We start from the raw sequence: 21,541 nt of genomic DNA, 5'->3' as shown, positions 1-21,541 counted from the left end.
AGAGGTTGTGAGCGCCGGCGCGGGGACGCAGCTCACTCCCTCAGGTCCGGTTCTTTCCTTCCCTGCTCTGCGCGCCCGGCCCGCGCCCCCGCCGCCTCAGCCCCGGCCCCGGCCCCGGCCCCGGCCCCGGCCCGCCCTGCGCGCCCGACCCGTGCTGCCATGGCCTGCCGCCCGCGAAGCCCGCCGAGGTATCAGAGCCGCTGCGACGGTGACGCCAGGTGAGGCCGGGCTGCGCGGCGGGCGAGGGAGGGCGTGCTCCGTGGGGCGGGGGTCGTGCGGGGCCGGATGTTGCGGGACGGGGGTCGTGCGGCGGTCCCCGACCTCCCGAGCCCCGCCGACCGCGTTCCTCCCCGCAGCCCGCCGTCCCCCGCGCGATGGAGCCTGGGACGGAAGCGCAGAGCCGACGGCAGACGCTGGAGGCCCGAAGACGCCGAGGAGGCCGAGCACCGCGGCGCCGAGCGCAGACCCGAGAGGTGGGCACGGGACCCGGGGGTCGGGGCGCGGTGGAGCCCTTGACGGGGCCGCGGGCTCCAGGGACCTTGTCGCGCTCTCTCGGTGCCGGGATCGGCCAGGTCGGCGTCCTGCGTCCTTTTACCTTTGTCTCCGCGCGGCCCCTGCACTGGGGCGCCCGCACCAGGCCTGGCAGGCGCTGGAACACTCCGGAAGCCTCTTCCCGGGGTGGGAGTCTGCTGAACTGGTGTCAGCCCGAGTTGGCCAGTTAGAGTCTGTGTGGTGCTCCCGGGAGAGGTCAGGGCCTCCGACGGGCTTCTCGTGAACACGTGGAAGTCAGGGGACACCCGAGTCCCGACGAGAAGTGGGTTTACCGGGTTCACCTGCTTGGCCATTTTCTAGGTTAGGCGGTGTGTAGGGGGAGGGTCGAGATGCGAGCGAAAGGAGGGCTTGATAGGGGTGGGACAGCCGAGGAGGGTTTGGAGGAAGTAAGCGGGGGTGCCAGTGGTCATAGTGGCGGGGCTTTAAGGGGCTATGGTTAGAGAAAACTCGAGGGGCTTTGTGTGGGGTGGTCCGTCCCGCATTGGGGGCTTGTTGCTCCTAAGTTTCCTGAAAGGCATGGTGACTTGGCCGAGATGCAGCAGTGAAGGCGGGAGGAAATGCATGGTTCAGGATAGACTTCTGAAGGCAGGACCTGTGAGACTTGCTGATGGGTTGGGGATGGGAGGCGTGAAAAGAAAATAAAAACTCGGACCCAAAACCACTATGCCAAAAGGAAGAAATTAAGCTGAAGGCGGAGTCATGCAAGAAACTACCTTTGCGTTTCCTTTTGTTTCTAAGCAGATAGCTGCAGATAAAAGATGAAGTGTCTCCACGGGTGAACTTTGTTCACCTTAAGTGCCGACTTACCGAGCGCACGAGGAATACATAATTGACTATTCCCCTAGCTGCTCGTTTTCTCTTGGAGCATGTGGATCCTTTCTCCTTCAACCTACTCTTCTCTTTAAATATTGAAGTCTTCACAATCTTTGGAGAAAGGCACAAATCACAGACTCTTTCTGTAATTTCGTGTTCTTTTAGTCATGTCCTTAACAAGTTAGCTAAATTCCTAAAGTAATTGAGACCTGTCTCAGACACTTTTTGGTTTACAGAGAAAAGAGGCATCAAGAATGACTCAAGCCTTTTAGGTCTGAACACTTGATTGTGGGGCCATTTGCCAAGATAGAGAAGATGGGCTGGAGCAGCTAGGTACGGCAAGTTGTGAGGCTTGAGAAACTGCTTAGAGAAGCAAAGGAGATGTCAAGAAAGGTAATGGAGTGTAGGAGTCTACATTGGGAGGCATCTTCAGGCACAATGAGTTACCAGGGCATAGAGATGATATTTAAAGACTTGGGTCAGCCGGGCGCGGTGGCTCAAGCCTGTAATCCCAGCACTTTGGGAGGCCGAGACGGGTGGATCACGAGGTCAGGAGATCGAGACCATCCTGGCTAACACCGTGAAACCCCGTCTCTACTAAAAATACAAAAAACTAGCCGGGCGAGGTGGCGGGCGCCTGTAGTCCCAGCTACTCCGGAGGCTGAGGCAGGAGAATGGCGTAAACCCGGGAGGCGGAGCTTGCAGTGAGCTGAGATCCGGCCACTGTACTCCAGCCCGGGCTACAGAGCAAGACTCCATCTCAAAAAAAAAAAAAAAAAAAAAAAAAAAGACTTGGGTCTAGGGGGCTGGGTGCAGCAGCTCCTGTCCGTAATCCCAGCACTTTGGGAGGCCAAGGCCGGCTGATCACCTGAGGTCAGGAGTTCGAGACCAGCCTGACTACATGGAGAAACCCCATTGTTGGGGACCAGCCTCAACACCACCCGTAGGGTATGCGAAGTCCGGTGGCAACAAAGGAATGAGAAGAGACAGGTTAGGAGTTCATAAAGGTGGGAGCCAGGGGCCCAGTTGGAAAATGGAGGCCAAAAGGTCCAGAGTTCTGGTCTCCACACTATTTATTGAGTACAATCACTTAAATCTAAGAAGTAGACGTTCAGGGTGAAACAGTGAAAGAGAAGCAGTGTATCATAGGCATAATTTATAGCAGTAGCGGTTTAGATGAATCTCATTTGTGCTCAAACAGCATATCTGTAACTTACCGATGAGTAGCTAGTGGGATGAGTAGCTAGTGGGAGTGGGCTTAACTAGGACTCTGCATGTCTGTCCACTTTCCAGTGCTTTAAAGGAGTGTCTTTCTCCTTGAACACAGTGTTTAAAAGATAAAGAGAGCAGGTCTTGATCTGAGCATGGGAACATGATGGCAATTTTAGGAGGCTTTCCTCCTCAGAGGCCTCTTGTGGCTTTTCACAACTTACTGTCCCATATTTTTATGGCCAGTTTATACAGGCACCCAAAAAGCCTTTTTCCCAACACCCCCATCTCTACTAAATACAAAATACTCGGGAGGCTGAGGCAGGAGAATCCCTTGAGCCCAGGAAGGGGAGGTTGCAGTGAGCCGAGATTGAGCCATTGCACTCAAGTCTGGGCAACAAGAGTGAGACTTTGTCTCAAAAAAACAAAACAAAACAAAACAAAAACTTGGGTCTAGGGGTGGGTACAGAAGAGGCCTTAGGTCCAGATATGAAGGGAAGGTTATCAAACCTTATTGAGATCAAACTCTGAACTCTCCAGTGGTCTCATTTAGCTGAAGATAAAAATATTAAATCCTTACAGTGCTTTAGAAGTTACAGAAGTTTTTGGTATCCTCATTCCTCCAACTATAGGAATGCTTCTGTGCTAGGGCCTTTGCACTTGGTGTTTGCACGTTGTGTGTAAGGCCTGGAGGCATCTGACAAATAGAGCCAGCTCCTTGATGGATAAGATGTAGAAGCACTCCCTTTGGAAGGTTGTTAGCTTAGTGTGTAAAATTAGGCTTTGTTGTCCTAAGATAGGGTGGATTGTGAATGTAACCTACTTAATCTAAGAAATGGACTTAAAGGTACCAAAATACGGTATGTAGTATATGGTCATTCACATACACAGGCTTTAAATTGTTCTTGTAGTTCAGGAACTTGTTACACTGGGAGACCCAGACTTGAACCTCTTGATACACTAGTGAGGATGCTTGTATCCAATCCTGGACAGGCCTCTATTGAGTCAACTTAATTTTCAGTTAATTACCTAATTTGATTTCATGCCTTTCTACTGTTTTTAGAATCTGGAAATTTACTTTTAGAAATGCAATTTAAGTTTCTCTTGAGTTGTGTGACTGTAAGGGAAGAAATGATAATTACATAAGTATTATTCATTAGTTATTGCAATTGTATTTTCCAAGCACAGCATTTGGTTTACAGCTAAAATAGGTTGCTTATTTGTTGTAATTAAAGTTAGTTATCTAACTTATTTTTTTGTGACAGAGTCTCACTGTCATCCCGGCTGGAGTGCAGTGGCATGATCTCACCTCACTGCAACCTCTGCCTTCCAAGTTCAAGCAGTTCTCCTGCTTTAGCCTCGGAGTAGCTGGGACTACAGGCATGCGCCACCACACCCGGCTATTTTTTTTTTTTTTTTCTTTTTGAGATAGAGTCTTGCTCTGTTGCCCAGGCTGGAGTGCAATGGCACGATCTCAGCTCACTGCAACCTCTGCCTCCCGGGTTCAAGCAATTCTGCCTCAGCCTCCTGAGTAGCTGAGATTACAGGTGCACACCACCACGCCTGGCTAATTTTTGTATTTTTAGTAGAAACGAAGTTTCACCATGTTTGTCAGGCTAGTCTCAAACTCCTGACATAGCGATCCACCCGCCTTAGCCTCCCAAAGTGCTGGGATTACAGGCGTGAGCCACCATACCCAGCCTAATTTTTGTATTTTTAGTAGAAGCAGGGTTTTTTGTGTGTGTGTGAGATGGAGTCTCGCTCTGTCACGCAGGCTGGTGACAGAGCTTGCTCACTGCAAGCTCCACCTCCCAGGTTCATGCCATTCTCCTGCCTCAGCCTCCCGAGTAGCTGGGACTACAGGCGCCTGCCAATGCGCCTGGCTAATTTTTTGTATTTTTAGTAGAGACGGGGTTTCACCGTGGTCTCGATCTCCTGACCTTGTGATCCGCCCGCCTTGGCCTCCCAAAGTGCTGGGATCACAGGCATGAACCACAGCGCCCGGCCTGAGTAGAGGCGGGGTTTCATCATGTTGTCCAGGCTGGTCTCAAACTCCTGACCTTGTGATTTGCCTGCCTCGGCCTCCTAAAGTGCTGGGATCACAGGCATGAGCCTATGCACCCGACCCAGTGTCTAGTTTTAATATCAGTAATGACCAACAGAAAAACGGGGTAGAAAAATAAAAATGTGAGTTTATGTTTGATGTATAAATAAGATACATCAATTTGAATTGCCAGAATTTGGGGCATCAAGCCTTAAGCTTTCAAATTTCCTGATTTTTTTTTTTTTAAATTTTAATTATTATTTTTTTGAGGCGGCATTGTCGCTCTGTTGCCCAGGCTGGAGTGCAACCTCCACCTCCCAGGTTCAAGTGATTCTCTTGCCTCAGCCTCCCGAGTAGCTGGGATTAACAGGCACCTGCCACCACACCCAGCTGATTTTTGTATTTTTAGTAGAGATGGGGCTTCACCATGTTGGCCAGTCTGGTCTTGAACTCCTGACCTCAGGTGATCCGCCTGCCTCAACCTCCCAAAGTGCTGGGATTACAGGCGTGAGCCACCATGCCCGGACTATTATTTATTTATTCATTTATTTTTTGAGATGGGGTCTCTCTCTGTCTCCCAGGCTGGAGTGCAGTGCGTGATTTCGGCTCACTGTAACTCCGCTGGTGGATCACTGCAACTTCCACCTCCTGGGCCCAAGGGATTCTCCTGCCTCAGCCTCCCGAGTAGCTGGGATTACAGATGTGAGCTACCACGCCCAGCTAAGTTTTTGTATTTTAGTAGAGATGAGGTTTCACCATGTTCCCTGGCTAGTGTGGAACTCCTGAGCCCAGGCAGCTGGCCCTGGCCTCCCAAGGTGCTAGGATTACAGGAGTGAGCCACTGCCTGGCCATAAATTTCCCGATATTGACTGAAGACTACCTTGAGCTTGAGATGGAACTGAGCTCCTGGATTTGGTTTGACTCAAGTGTAGGGGGTACTTTGCCAGTAGATGGAGTCCTGATACAGCAGGGACTCTGACTTACACTCCTCCGTACACATTGTAATCATAGTGTATGTAACATTCTGAATTATTAATCATATGCACCTGAGAGGTAAACGGCTATGTTAGCTATTCTATATTACTATTTATTTTTTGAGACGGAGTCTGTGTTGCTGAGGCTGGAGTGCAGTGGTGCAATTTCGGCTCACTGTAGCCTCCGCCTCTGGGGTTTAAGCAGTTCTCCTGCCTCAGCCTCCCTAGTAGGTGAGACTACTGGTGTGCACCACTGCACCTGGCTACTTTTTGTATTTTTATGTTATTTTTGTATTTTAGTTTAACATGGTGGGGTTTCGCCCCCATGTTAGCCAGGCTGGTGTCGAACTCCTTATCTCGGGTCATCCACATGCCTCGGCCTCCCCAAAGTGCTGGGATTACAAGTATGAGCCACCGCAGCCTGCCACCATATATATTTTTTTGAGATAGAGTCTTGCCCTGTTGCCCAGACTGGAGTGCAGTGCCAGGATCAAGGCTTATCCAGCCTTGACCTCCTGGGCTAGACTGATCCACCTGCCTGGGCCTCCTACGTAGCTGGGACTACAGGCACGCCCCACTGTGCTCGGCTGTTTATTTATTTTGGAGATGAAGTTTCAACCTTTTTATTAAAATCAACTTCTCACAATGTATAAATGCTGCATATTAGCACACATGAAAAAGACAACTTCTAAGGTACCCAGAAATGTGTTCATACAGGTTACAGAGTGGACAATTTGCTCTAGACAGTCAGCATTGGATAAATCAGAAGATTATCATCCCTCAGTACTGTACCCAGTCTCAGTAAATATTTACAACATGGTGAGAAGGTGTCAGCTGTACCTGCTTTCTAATTCTATGAAGTACTCAGACTTACAGATAATTCAGAACTAAAGACTCTCCCATGATAATCTGGCAAAATAAAACAAGTAGTCTAAAGTCTCGGTGATTTTGGTGTGTGCTACTTCCATGATCAAATCCAAACACTCCTGGGGTGGGCTGGATAAGTTTTTGGTAGCCTGCTTCATTATCAGAAGTTTGGTAATAAGCCTTACCAATAGAATACCATTTCTTCAGCATCAGTCATTTCTCAGCTGGTTAATGGATCAATGATCTCATCATGAATGAAAATGGAGAGAGAACTGAAGACAATTCTTCTCACACTTAACAGGAATTAGGATGGGTCAATGCAGTCCGGGTGTGGTGGCTCACGGCTGTAATCCCAGCACTTTGGGAGGCTGAGGCGGGTGGATCACCTGAGGTTGGGAGTTCGAGACCAGCCTGGCCAACATGGAGAAACCCAGCCTCTGCTAAAAATAAAAAATTAGCTGGGCGTGGTGGCTCATGCTTGTAATTTCAGCTACTCGGGAGGCTGAGGCAGGAGAATCGCTTAAACTTGGGAGGTGGAGGTTACAGTGAGCTGAGATCGCGCCATTGCACTGCAGTTTGGGCAACATGAGCGAGACTCCATCTCAAAAAAAATGGGTCAATGCAGAACAGAAGGAGGCAGACATTTGGCAAGTGCAGGATCCTACTGTTGAGTATAGATGTGTCTGAAAAATTCTTATCCTGGAGGTTCATATTCAGATGAAGGAGTCTACACTGGCCAGATAACCTGGAGGAATGCCCGACCTGCACTTTTATGATACGGATACAGGCTTGGGACTACACAGTGGAAACACCCACCTGAGAGGGCCTCAGTTAGAGACTTACCTTGCAGATCCTTCTCAGTTTGACAACACATCCCTCTGTATGGCCAGCCAGGGGGCACGAGGTTGGTGGAAGTGAGTAGTTGCTCTGCACCATCAAGCATGCACATATCTGTCTAGATGTGCCCACAATCTATGAAACTTGGGCTTTGTTAGAATAATGGAATTCTTTGGTCCTCGGTTTTATGAAAGGCAATATTGTCACAATCCTGTCAACATTGACATTGGCAGTGACTGCAAGCTGGGGACTAATGGCATAGGGACAAATTAAATACTAAATGGGAAACTACACTCTCTGAACTTCTCAGAGTCAGCTTCATGAGCTCCAGCATCAGGCTGGATGTTGGATCAGTGAGATAAGGCTAACCCATAGAAATGCCAGAACTGAAGCTGAAAACTAGATATGGGTTTTTCTGACTACCACACACACTGCAAAAATTTGAAGCAAATCTCCATCTTAATGTCTGATACGGTGGCTTTATAAACACATACCAGAGATGAACCAAATAACTTGATTTTAGCCATATGATAGCTCTGGACTACTGAAGTGTGGACACCCAAAAGGAATCATAATTTTGTTTGAAGTCTTAAATTCTAGTTGGTTTTATTAGACCTCCCAAACACAGTGGGCACGCTGCCAAGGAGCTCCATGACTTCTGCTCTAGTGACAGCCCTGGGTAGATTCAACTGATAGGTTCTGTTCTACATCATGTTTGCTTTTGTCCTGCTAAACTCCAGTTTAGTATGGCTTGATACAGATAGTTCACTGATTTAATGCTTTTATTTTTTTGGGTGGGGGGTAGAGATGAAGTCTCACTATCTTGCCCATGCTGGTCTTGAACTCCTGGGTTCAGGTGATCCTCCTATCTTGGTTTCCCAAGTGCTGGTATTACAGGCGTGAGCCACTGTGCCCCACCAGCCTTTGAATATTTCTTGACATACAGTTTGAAAGTAAACAAAGTACGTATCATGGTTCAGTAGCATTTTCGTTTTATTGCAGCTTTACCACTCCTGAAGGCCCTAAACCCCGTTCCAGATGCTCTGACTGGGCAAGTGCAGTTGAAGAAGATGAAATGAGGACCAGAGTTAACAAAGAAATGGCAAGGTACACATTTTGGACCACTTTGAAGTGTTAATCTGTGGCATTTTCAGTAACACATTAAATTTGATATATGTCTTAGAACAGTGGTTCTCAAAGGTCTGGGCTCCAGACCAAAGGCATCAACATTTACTGGGGACTTGTTGGAAATACAGATTCTCAGACCCTTCCCTGGGCCTGCGAATGGGGTGGGGCCTGGCCATCCTGTGAAAAGCCCTGCAGATGAGTCCACTCTTTCAAGCTTGGAGACCACTGTGTTCCTGGTGGTAATCCTTCTGAGAGTGGAAGTAGGTGCACAGTGGTGTTACTACTAGATTGCAGGCTGGAGGACTATCAGAAACTTTCTCTTTTTTTTTTTTTTTTTAGACGGAGTCTCGCTCTGTCGCCCAGGCTGGAGTGCAGTGGCCGGATCTCAGCTCACTGCAAGCTCCACCTCCCGGGTCCACGCCATTCTCCTGCCTCAGCCTCCCAAGTAGCTGGGACTACAGGCGCCCGCCATCTTGCCCGGCTATTTTTTTGTATTTTTTAGTAGAGACGGGGTTTCACCGTGTTAGCCAGGATGGTCTCGATCTCCTGACCTCGTGATCCACCTGTCTCGGCCTCCCAAAGTGCTGGGATTACAGGCTTGAGCCACCGCGCCCGGCCAACTTTCTCTTTTTTTTGGAGATAGAGTCTTGCTCTGTTGCCCAGGCTGGAGTACAGTGGCAAGATCTCGGCTCACTGCAAGCTCTGCCTCGCGGGTTCAAGAGATTCTCCTGCCTCAGCCTCCCGAGTAGCTGGGATTACAGGCACAGGCCACCACGCCTGGCTAATTTTTGTATTTTTTGTAGAGATGGGGTTTCACCATGTTGGTCCGGCTGGTCTCAAATTCCTGATCCGCCCACGTTGGCCTCCCAAAGTGCTGGGATTACAGGCATGAGCCAGTGTGCCTGGCCTAACTATCAGGAACTTACTACAGTCTTTTGTTATCACCGACCTTCTGTGTGCGGTGGTCACACAACCCAGCACACTAGATGGAGTGCTCTCTCCAGATGAAGGAATACATTGACACCGGCTCAGGCAACAAACACAGCTCAGAAATGCCAGCATACAAGGAAAGGTCTCAAACTTGGATTCTGTGAACCTCTTGCAGTTGTACACAAGATTGTGTGTGTATCCAAGTTACCGCAAACTAAGCTACTTCCTCTTCGTTGACTCATTACCTAATGCATCCTTAACCACTGTTTAATCTCCCTTGATTATCAGTGTGTTGGTCCTTTCTCTTTTGATGAGTTGCCTAACTCAAACCCAGTTGCATGGACTGGGTTTATTCAAACCGAGTTAAAATGTGGCTTATAATTAGTTGAAGTATTTTACAAGATAATTTTAGCCAACAGCTGGCTGATAAATCAAACAGGGTCTTGAGAAAAAAGTGTCTTGCGTGTCAGCCACGGAATCATACCTAGACTACCTGTTCTCATTTTGGCAGCCAGTGATGGTATTTATAGCTGCCTCCTTTGAAAAGGGACAGGAATATGTGGGAATTGGTTATTGAACATTTGGGGGAGTTATTTGTAATATCTTCTGGTATCAAAATGTTTGGGTGGATAGTATGCCTTGGTAAAAGAAATGAAGTAGGAGTTCACAGATGTGAGTATCAATGTTTTTCGTGAATTACTGTATTTATATAGGTCTTCACTTTCTCAACTATAAAATTAGAATGTTAGCCGGGCGCAGTGGCTCACGCCTGTAATCCCAGCACTTTGGGAGGCCGAGGCAGGTGGATCACGAGGTCAGGAGATCAAGACCATCCTGGCTAATACGATGAAACCCCGTCTCTACTAAAAATACAAAAAATTAGCCAGGCGTTGTGGCAGGCGCCTGTAGTCCCAGCTACTCGGGAGGGTGAGGCAGGAGAATGGCGTGAACCCGGGAGGCGGAGCTTGCAGTGAGCCGATATCGTGCCACTGTGCTCCAGCCTGGGCGACAGAGCGACACTCCGTCTCAAAAAAAAAAAAAAAAAAAAAGAATGTTGACTTAACCTGTATAGTTTGTGTTGCATTCACAAGTTTTAGAACAGTTCTTGCATACCTATAGCCTAGTTGCTCCCTCAAGTCACCCCTTGCCAGGGATTATCTGCAGCTCATATTCAGGCATATTCTACCTGTCTAGATTGTCCTGTGAGTGGATCCCTATTTTTTCTTCAGATATCTCATGGGTCTGTGCCTGAAAATTGTCTTGTTTTGGAAAACAGCACTGTTTGGACTACTCTGTTGATTATACCCTTTGTGAAGGAAAGCTATGGCTTTTATTTATTATTATTATTTTTGAGATGGAGTCTTGCTCTGTTGCCCAGGCTGGAGTGCAGTGGTGCAATCTCGGCTCACTGCAACCTCTGCCTCCCAGGTTCAAGCGATTTACTGCCGCAGCCTCCTGAGTAGCTGGGATTATAGCCATGTGCCACCACATCCAGCTAATTTTTGTATTTTTAGTAGAGGCTGGGTTTCACCATGTTGGCCAGGCTTGTCTCAGACTTCTGACCTCAGGTGATTCGCTCACCTTGGCCTCCTAAAATGTTGGGATTATAGGCGTGCTCCACCTTGCCTGGCCAAAGCTGCAGCTTTTAGTGGGACCTGTGTGATTTAAAACCTCCTGGCCCTTTAGTGAGCCGTTACTGGCAGGCCAGCTTACTTCCCAACAGTAAGGGGTATGAAATGTCAGCTTACTGTGCTTTAAGGAGACTAACAGACTACAAACTAGCAGTATAAGAGTATGAAAATGGATTTTTGGCATGGCACGGTGGCTCACGCCTGTAATCCCAGTACTTTTGGAGGCCAAGGCTGGTGGATCACCTGAGATCAGGAGTTCGAGACCAGCCTGACCAACATGGAAAAACCCCATCTCTATTAAAAATACAAAATTAGCTGGGTGTGGTGGCTCATGCCTGTAATCCCAGCTACTTGGGAGGCTGAGGCAGGAGAATCATTTGGACCCGGGAGGCGGAGGTTGCAGTGAGCCAGGATCTCACCATTGCACTCCAGCCTAGGCAACAAGAGGGAACTCTGTCTCAAAAAAAAAGAAAATGGATTTTCATCATACCTGAAACCAGTCTTTGTCATCTGTGGTACTGGAGAGAATGAGGCCCTGTAGCACATGATTTGCAGGACTAATCTCTGAATCATACAAAGATGGTCTTATATAGCTAGTGCTACTCTAGATAGGAGATAGCACAGGAGATAATTACTTCATTACCTTCTGGCGTCCAAGCTGCACTGAACACCTCAGCAAACTTGGGTGGATTTTAGATTTTAAGAGGAGGCACAGTGATACATGACATAATTTAGATGCCTGCATGACAGGCCAGGCGTGGTGGCTCACTCCTGATCTCAGTACTTTTGAGAGACCGAGGTGGGAGGATCGCTTGAGCTCAGGAGTGCAAGAGCAGCCTGGGCCATGTAGACCTCCATCTCTCCAAAAAAAAAAATTTTTGGAGATGGGTGTGATGGCACTTGCCTGGAGTCCTAGCTGCTTGGGAGGCTGAGGTGGAATGATTGCTTCAGCCCAGCAGTATGAGGCTGTGGTGAGCTGCCATGATCGTGCTGCTGTACTCTAGCCTGGGTGACAGAGTGAGACTCCATCTCAAAAAAAGATACCCACATGAACTTGGAGCTCAAGGTAGTTCGTGGTTTCAACGTTAGATTGCGCTAGACTCCTTTTGGAGATGTCATATTTCTGTTTTTTGCAAAGCTGTGTTCTGGTAATGACTGCAATAGAAAGCAGATGCCTCAGGAAGTTCATGAGGAACAAGACAAAAGGGGGCATGTTTGGTCTCCAAGATTGGAGAAGGTATGCAGTGCCCAGTAGGCATACGGGTCCCATTAGTAAGTGTGGTGTTTTTAAAATAAAAATATATTTCAATTTGTGTTTTCTTTTTCTTTTTTTAAGGCTGCTAAGTTTTTGGGGATGTACATTTTTGTTGTGTGGATCTCACTACTTAAACTGAACCTGACAAGGATTTCTTTTGGCCCAGGGAGCTTCTGGATTTCATAGGATGGTGTGCCTGAGGGTATCAGGGTGGAGCTTCCTCAGACCTGGCTGCTTTATTTTTATACCTTTTTTAAAAACAGCAATATTTATTTTGCCCTCAGATATAAAAGGAAACTTCTCATCAATGACTTTGGAAGAGAGAGAAAATCATCATCAGGAAGGTAAAGGCTGTGAAAATGATTATTTTCTAATTTGATAGACCTGTAATTTGTTTAAAAAAAAAAATTGTGACTGTCAGAAATGCTGATTGTCACAGTAGCATTTTATTAATACTTTCTTCACTGATTTGAAATACTATATCTGTTGTGTACTAAATTCCCATACATGCAGTCTCTGGACTGTTGAGGATTAATATGGTTGGGAATCTGGAGTGAATCCTCCATTATTGTGTTTTGACATTTTCTTGGCTTACCTTACATGGTGATCTTAATTGCAGGGCTTATTCTGTTAATCTGTTGTTTTTTTCAGTTCTGATTCAAAGGAGTCTGTGTCCACTGTGCCGGCTGACTTTGAGACAGATGAAAGTGTCCTAATGAGGAGACAGAAACAGATCAACTATGGGAAGAACACAATTGCCTACGATCGTTATATTAAAGAAGTCCCAAGGTAGTCTTGTCTCAGTGGCATGTCTTGAACAAGCCCTGTAGCATTGCATTTCTAAAGAGTTGCTTAGATTGTGTAGTACAGATGATGCTGGGGATAGTTCACACCTACTAAGAGCTATTTAATAGAGACTTACTGGGACTTAATGACGTAAATAAAGAATGGATTGGCAACTAAAAAACTAAAGACATGAAGATTTTAAAAATCATTTTCAGAATTTTGAATGTTAGATAACATTTTATTTCTTAGGAGTCAGCAATTATATAGATGTAAACTTATTAAAATACATGATGGGGAAAAAAATGAAGTTTAAGTTAAATACTGTAAAATTCTAATTGGAGAAAAATAATTGGCATTGCCCTATTTCCTTTAAGCAGCATGTTCTTGCCTATCTTGCTCCATCAAACACACAGACACAAAAGGATATAAAGAAAGCTTTAGTGTTTTCCTGAACTTTTTGGCAGGATTGGGGTTGAAATTTAGTTTTCTGGGCCAGGTGCAATGGTTCATGCTTGTAATTCCAGCACTTTGGGAGGCCAAGAGGACCACTTGAGGCCAGGAGACTAGCCTGGGCAATACAGGGAGACCTCATCTCTACAAAAAATTTTAAAATTAGCCAGGCGTGGGCCGGGCGCGGTGGCTTATGCCTGTAATCCCAGCACTTTGGGAGGCCGAGGCGGGTGGATCACGAGGTCAGGAGATTGAGACCATCCTGGCTAACACGGTGAAACCCCGTCTCTACTAAAAATACAAAAAATTAGCTGGGCGTAGTGGCGGTTGCCTGTAGTGCCAGCTACTCAGGCTGAGGCAGGAGAATGGTGTGAACCCGGGAGGCAGAGCTTGCAGTGAGCTGAGATCATGCCACTGCACTCCAGCCTGGGCTGCAGAGTGTGAGACTTTGTCTCTAAAAAAAATTTTTTACTTTTGGCTGAGTGCAGTGGCTCACACCTGTAATCCCAGCACTTTGGGAGGCTGAGGCAGGCGGATCACGAGGTTGGGAGATCGAGACCGTCCTGGCTAACACGGTGAAACCCCGTCTCTACTAAAACTACAAACAATTCGCTGGGGGTGGTGGTGGGCGCCTGTAGTCCCAGCTACTCGGGAGGCTGAGGCAGGAGAATCGCTTGAACCTGGGAGGAGCAGGTTTCAGTGAGCCAAGATTGCACCACTGCACTCCAGCCTGGGTGACAGAGCAAGACTCCATCTCAAAAAAAATTTTTTTTTTTTTTTTTTTTTAATTTTTTGGAACATAGATAGCAAAGGAATAGTAAGATTCAATGTGATGGTGCTTTTTTATTTCCTCCTGAGTCTTGCTGTGTTACCCAGGCTGAAGTGCAGTGGCATGATCATGTCTCACTGTGTATTTATTTTATTTTTTTGAGATGGAGTCTTGCTCTGTCGCCCAGGCTGGAGTGCAGTGGCGCAGTTTCGGCTCACTGCAACCTCCGCCTCCTGGGTTCAAGTGATTATCTTGCCTCAGCCTCCTGAGTAGCTTGGACCACAGGCGCACGCCACCACACCCGGCTAATTTTTATATTTTCAGTAGAGATGGGGTTTCACCATATTGGCCAGGCTGGTCTTGCACTGCTGACCTCATGATCTGTCTGTCTCCGCCTCCCACAGTGCTGGTATTACAGACGTGAGCCACCGTGCCTGGCCATCATGGCTCACTGTAGTCTTGAACTCCTGGCCTCAAGCAATCCTCCCACCTCAACCTCCTGAGTAGCTGGGACTAGCAGTGCATGCCACCACACCTGGCTAAATTGTAAAAATTTTGTAGAGATGGGAGTCTCCCTGTGTTGCCCAGGTTGGTCTTGAACTCCTGGCCTCAAGTAGTCCTCCCAAAGTACTGGGATTACAAGCGTGAGCCACTGTGCCAGGTGGATAGTGCTTTTTTTTTGAGACGAAATTTTGTTCTAGTTGTCCAGGCTGGAGTGCAATGGTGCAATCTTGGCTCACCGCAACCTCCACCTCCCAGGTTCAAGTGATTCTCCTGCCTTAGCCTCCAGAGTAGCTAGGATTGCAGGCATGCGCCACTATGCCCGGCTAATTTTTTTGTGTTTTTAGTACAGATGGGGTTTCTCCATGTTGGTCAAGCTGGTCTTGAACTCCCGACCTCAGGTGATCCACCTGCTTCGGCCTCCCAAAGTGCTGGGGTTACAGGCGTGAGCCACCGTGCCCAGCCCAGATAGTGTTTATTTTTTTTTGTTTACATATTTGTTTGTTTTGTAGAATCTCAGTTGATTTTTTATTTATTTAATTTTGAGACGGAGTCTCGCTCTCGCCAGGCTGGAGTGCAGTGGCGCAATCTCAGCTCACTGCAACCTCTGCCTCCTGGGTTCAAGAGATTCTCCTGCCTCAGCCTCCTGAGTAGCTGGGATAACAGGTGTGCACCACCATGCCTGGCTAAGTTTTTGTGTTTTTAGTAGAGACGGGGTTTCACCATGTTGGCCAGGCTGGTCTTGAACTTCTGATCTCAGGTGATCTGTCTGCCTCAGCCTCCCAAAGTGCTGGGATTACAGCGTGGACCACTGCGCCCGACTTTTGTTTTTGTTTTTGTTTTTGTTTTTTTGAGATGGAGTCTCGGCTCACTGCAAGCTCCGCCTCCCGGGTTCATGCCATTCTCCCGCCTCAGCCTCCGAGTAGCTGGGACTACAGGCGCCCACCACCTCGCCCAGCTAGTTTTTTTTGTATTTTTAGTAGAGACGGGGTTTCACCATGTTAGCCAGGATGGTCTCGATCTCCTGACCTCGTGATCCACCCGCCTCGGCCTCCCAAAGTGCTGGGATTACAGGTTTGAGCCACCGCGCCCAGCCTGGTTTTTTTTTTTTTTTTTTTTTTTTTTAAAAAGGTGGAGTCTTGCTCTGTTTTTTTTGTTTTTTTTTTTGTTTTGTTTTTTTTTTGTTTTTTTTGAGACGGAGTCTCGCTCTGTCACCCGGGCTGGAGTGCAGTGGCCGGATCTCAGCTCACTGCAAGCTCCGCCTCCCGGGTTCACGCCATTCTCCTGCCTCAGCCTCCCGAGTAGCTGGGACTACAGGCGCCCGCCACCTCGCCCGGCTAGCTTTTTGTATTTTTTAGTAGAAACGGGGTTTCACCGTGTTAGCCAGGATGGTCTCGATCTCCTGACCTTGTGATCCGCCCGTCTCAGCCTCCCAAAGTGCTGGGATTACAGGCTTGAGCCACCGCGCCCGGCTAGTCTTGCTCTGTTGACCAGGCTGGAGTTGCAGTGGCATGATCTAGGCTCACTGCAACCATCGCCTCCCAGGTTCAAGTGATTCTTCTGCCTCAGCCTCTGCAGTAGCTGGGACTCCAGGCATGAGCCACTATGCCTGGCTAGTTTTTGTTATTTTTAGTAGATATGGGGTTTCATCATGTTGGCCAGCCTGATCTCAGACTCCTGAGTTCAAGTGATTTGCCGTGTCCAGCAGGGTTTTTTATTTTTGAGACGAAGTATCGCTCTGTTGCCCAGGCTGGAGCAACACGAACTCGGCTCACTGCAGACTCCACCTCACTGGTTCAGGCGATCCTCCTACCTCAGCCCCCCAGTAGCTAGGATTATAGGCACCACGAGCCGCTGATTTTTGTATTAGTAGAGACGGGGTGTTGCCACGTTGGCCAAGCTGGTCTTGAACTGCTGACCTCAGGTGATCCACCCGCCTCGGCCTCCCAAAGTGCTAGGATTATAGGTGTGAGCCACTGCGCCCAGCCCCTAGCTGTTTTTTGTTTTTGTTTTTTCTTTTTTTTTTCATGACGGGGTCTCGCACTGTCACCCAGGCTGGAGTGCAGTGGCATAATCTCAGCTCACTGCTACCTCCATCTCCCAGGTTCTAAGCAATTCTCCTGCCTCAGCCTCCCAAGTAGCTGGGACTACAGGCGCGCACCACCAGGGCCAGCTAATTTTTGTATTTTTAGTAGAGACGGGGTTTCACAATGTTGTCCTGGATGGTCTCGATCTCTTGACCTCGTGATCTGCCCGCCTCAGCTTCCCAAAGTGCTGGGATTACAGGTGTGAGCCACTGGCGCCTGGCCTTTTTTTTTTTTAATAGAGATGAGGTCTCACTGTGTTGCCCAGGCCTTTTTTGAATTCCTGAGCTTAAGTTATCTTGGCACGACCTCCCAAAATGCTAGGATTACAGGCGTAAGCCACCATGCCTGGCGATCTATAATTTTAAAAATAATACTAATCTCATAGTTTGGTTAATCTTCGAGCTAATGTGGAAAGGTGAGTGGCATGTGGGCATGTGCTAGAATAATCTTTCTCCTGTAGACACCTTCGACAACCTGGCATTCATCCCAAGACCCCTAATAAATTTAAGAAGTATAGTCGACGTTCGTGGGACCAGCAAATCAAACTCTGGAAGGTGGCTCTGCATTTTTGGGATCCTCCAGCTGAAGAAGGATGTGATTTGCAAGAAATGTATGTCTTTATTGCATTCTTGTTCTGTGATTCTCTGATTGGTCCAGTGACTGGAGCAGCTGTGCATCACTGAGACAGGAGGCTCTGGTGCCAAGTTCCCCAGCAGCTGTTGGCCAGCAGAGCAGCTGCTGCTGCAGCTTGGTGCCGAGTTCTTCTGTACCGGGTGGGAGGCAGCGGGAAGGAAGAGTTTGCTTCCTGGATTGAATTTATTTTTTCAAGCACAGTCAATCTGGGAATACAGGTTTTGTTTGTTGTTTTGCTGTTTTTATTGTTGGAGTTCTTTTTCCCTACAGTACAGCAATCTCTGGAATTTGTTTTTTAAATATAAATATCCTGAAAAGTATTTGTGTCATTTCTGTCCAACCATGAAAATAAAAGTTCTTAATTAAGGAAGAAGGTTTTCTTTCCCTGTTGGCTTTTTTTTTTTTTTTTTTTTTTTTTGAGATGCTCTGTCACCCAGGCTGGAGTGCAGTGGTGTGATCTCAGCTTACTGCAACCTCCACCTCCTAGGTTCAAGTGGTTCTCCTGTCTCAGCCTCCTGAGTAGCTGGGATTATAGGCACGCACCACCACGCCGGGCTATTTTTTGTATTTTTAGTAGAGACAGGGTTTCACCATGTTGGTCAGGCTGGTCTCAAACTCCTGACCTTGTGATCTGCCCGCCTCAGCCTCCCAAAGTGCTGGGATTACAGGCGTGAGCCACTGCTCCCAGCCCTGTTGGCTTTTAAACTTGTGCCTAGTTGAAATGTCTCAGGCCTGAACTTTTGCTGCATCATGGGAATACCTGCTGACCAGGAAGGTAGAGAGAATGATCTTGTACCTCCCTCCTTCTATGTGGGGTTTCTTCTCAGCTCCCCTCTGGTCCTGAGCCTCTCCCTTTCTCAGACACATGTTTTAAATAAACAATTGAGTTTCTCCTCTGTGCTGGGAAATTTATGTTAGAGCTGGCATGTTTGAAACGATTTGTAAGTGACTTAACCAGTTTATCCTGACAGATGTCATTCGGGTTTTTTCCCCCAGTGTGACACTAGTGTCCCATTCTCTGAGTAGAAACTTGGAAAAAATTAGTGATGATGCATAGTATGTTCACAGTGCTTGTTTCTCCCCCTCAAAAATTGGGCTTATGAGTGCTTCTGTTTCCAAGGATGCTTGTGTGGTGAGCCCAGCAGATCTTTTTGCTGCTTCTCATTGCCACCAGCTTTCTCTTTGCTGGATTGATTGGGCTAGGGTTAAGTCTGTCAAATAGTCACTGAAAGCTGACCTCTCAGGGAGCCTAGGGGACACTGTCAGTGGCGTGTCCCCTAGGCTCACACAACAGTTGTGGCTGTACCATATGGGTGGGGTTTGTCTGTAGCGAACAGACTTGAATTCAGCTGCGCCCCATCTCCTGGGTTTGTTAAGTTAGTGCCTGATGCACCTATTGGATTTCGTTTAACAGACACCCTGTAGACCTTGAATCTGCAGAAAGCAGCTCTGAGCCCCAGACCAGCTCTCAGGACGACTTTGTAAGTACTTTCTTTGGATGAGTCTTTCAGCTTGGGGGTCGCAGGTGAATTGTTAACACGTGCTGCCTTACAAACTGAAGTCTGGGCTGGGCACTGTGGCCCACGCCTGTAATCCCAGCACTTTGGGAGGCCAAGGCGGGCAGATCCTCTGAAGTCAGGAATTCAGGACCTGGCCAACATGGTGAAACCCTGTTTCTTCAAAATACAAATATTAGCCGGGCATGATGGTGGGTGCCTGTAGTCTCTGCTACTCAGGAGGCTGAGGCGGGAGAGTAGCTCGAACCCAGGAGGTGGATGTTTCAGTGAGCCGAGATCGCACCACTGCACTCCAGCCTGGGCAACAGAGCAAGACTGACTCAAAAGAAAAAAAAAGAAAAAAACCGTCTGCTGGGCACAGTGGCTCACGCCTGTGATCCCAGCACTTTGGGAGGCTGAGGCCAGCAGATCACCTGAAGTCAGGAGTTCAAGACCAACCTGGCCAACAATGGTGAAACCCCGTCTCTACTAAAAATACAAAAACTAGGCCGGGCGCGGTGGCTCAAGCCTGTAATCCCAGCACTTTGGGAGGCCGAGATGGGCGGATCATAAGGTCAGGAGATCGAGACCATCCTGGCTAACCCGGTGAAACCCCGTCTCTACTAAAAAATACAAAAAACTAGCCGGGCGAGGTGGCGAGCGCCTGTAGTCCCAGCTACTCGGGAGGCTGAGGCAGGAGAATGGCGTGAACCCGGGAGGCGGAGCTCGCAGTGAACTGAGATCCGGCCCCTGCACTCCAGCCTGGGCGACAGAGCCAGACTCCGTCTCAAAAAAAAAAAAAAAAAAAAATACAAAAACTAGCCGGGTGTGGTCATGCAGGCCTGTAATCCCAGCTACTCAGGAGGCTGAGGCAGGAGAATCACTTGAACCTGGGAGGCAGAGGTGGCAATGAGCCGAGATTGCACCACTGCCCTCCAGCCTGAGTGACAGAGTCAGACTCTGTCTCAAAAGAAAACAGTTTTAAAATGTATCAATTTAAATGCTGTCTCCTGTCCTGAGACAGCCACTATTTGTGGTGTTGTCTAGGCTTTTAGAATTCTTTCTGTGTTTATAAACTATGTACATGGCCAGGTGCAGTAACTAGTGACTCCTTCCTATAATCCCAGCACAATGGGAGGCCAACCAAGGCAGGAGGATTGCTTGAGCCCAGGAGTTCAAGACCAGCCTGGCCAACATATACTCCATCTCTACAAAATAAAAATAAAATGTGTGTACATCTAAACTTCAGTGTCTTGTAAATAGTACATGTGGTTTCTCTTTGCAGTGTCACTATTAAAATCTCAGTTGCACATGAAGTGTACACCTTGCTGTGCATTACGTCACATGATTTACCACATAAGCTGTGGGGGTGTAGGAAGTGGTCCCTGTTTTCAGGGTGAGATGAATGTCAGCTGACCCATGCTTCTGTTTTCCAGGATGTGTACTCTGGCACACCCACCAAGGTTAGACATATGGACAGTCAAGTGGAGGACGAGTTTGATTTGGAAGCTTGTTTAACTGAACCCTTGAGAGACTTCTCGGCCATGAGCTAACTGCCACCTGGCGGCCAGGAAGAGAAACAGCTCCTCCCCGACTGGGTGGAAGGCTGGCCAGGCACCAAGCATGTGTGTGCACTTATACCTGGTGGTTTCTCTGTTAGTAGTCCATTATCTCATGATGAATTATTTTTGCCTTACTTTCTTAAGAAACATTAATAAGAAACATTAATTTTATGTATAGTGAGTGTATTTTGCATGTTTTAAATTGTAAATGGCGCTAAATCCAAGAAAGTGTACTTGAAGCAATCTTCCAGCAAGCTTAATTGCATAATCCCTGTTGTCCTCCAGGGTAAGCTGACAGGCCTACTTAACTGGTTTTCCACAGGCACTTCAGTTGCTGCTTGTCAGATGGACTGTTTTGGATTTAACCATGTAATCCATGGGACCAATTGAGAGTCAGCTACTTTTATAGGCATCAAAGTATTCTCAGACACCTTTAATATCTTTATGGAAACTTAGTTTTTGGCCTTTTACCAGTATGTCATAACAGCACTCTGAAGTCAGACATTGTTAAATTGAGCTATTAAACTAATGGGTTTTATGTAAGTTATATGGTCTTAATTTGGTACTTGTAAATAGCACTAGTTAGATTCTTTAGAATACTCCAAGAGTTAGGGCAGCAGAGCAGAGCGATTTAGAAAGAACATTTTAAAACAATCAGTTAATTTACCATGTAAAATTGCTGTAAATGATAATGTGTACAGATTTGCTGTTCAAATATTCAATTGTAAACTTCTTAAGACTGTTTTGTTTCTATTGCTTTTGTATGGGATATTGCAAAAATAAAAAGAAAAGAACCTTCTTTAAGTGACTGAGGGTGTTGCCAGGTGGCCCAGCTGCCATGAGAGCGAGGGTCAGAGTTGTGTCTGCCTTTGTTGTGTCTGAAGCGAGTGGCACTGGGTAAAGGGCTTTCTTTATTTATTTAATGTTAGTTTTTGATAGTTTTGCTCTTGTTGCCCATGCTGGAGTGCAATGGTGCGATCTTGGCCTGCTGCAACCTCGGCCTTCTGGGTTCAAGCG

At 47.4% G+C, this 21,541-nt stretch overlaps 1 protein-coding gene across 1 annotated transcript; it reads left to right on the top strand.

Annotated features, from left to right (window-relative positions):
* Positions 1 to 21,323, top strand: SLBP (stem-loop histone mRNA binding protein). The gene is made up of 8 exons (XM_045392019.2): positions 1 to 218; positions 357 to 473; positions 8,299 to 8,403; positions 12,525 to 12,584; positions 12,892 to 13,029; positions 17,294 to 17,443; positions 18,881 to 18,947; positions 20,399 to 21,323. The coding sequence occupies exons 1-8, from the start codon at positions 160 to 162 to the stop codon at positions 20,513 to 20,515; spliced, it is 813 nt and encodes a 270-aa protein (XP_045247954.1). The 5' UTR covers positions 1 to 159; the 3' UTR covers positions 20,516 to 21,323.
* The last annotated feature ends 218 nt before the right edge of the window (positions 21,324 to 21,541 follow it).

This window comes from Macaca fascicularis, chromosome 5 (assembly GCF_037993035.2).
Source record: "Macaca fascicularis isolate 582-1 chromosome 5, T2T-MFA8v1.1".
NCBI lineage: Eukaryota > Metazoa > Chordata > Mammalia > Primates > Cercopithecidae > Macaca > Macaca fascicularis.
Note: the sequence above shows the minus strand (reverse complement) of the source record. Positions and strands in the feature narration are given on the sequence as shown.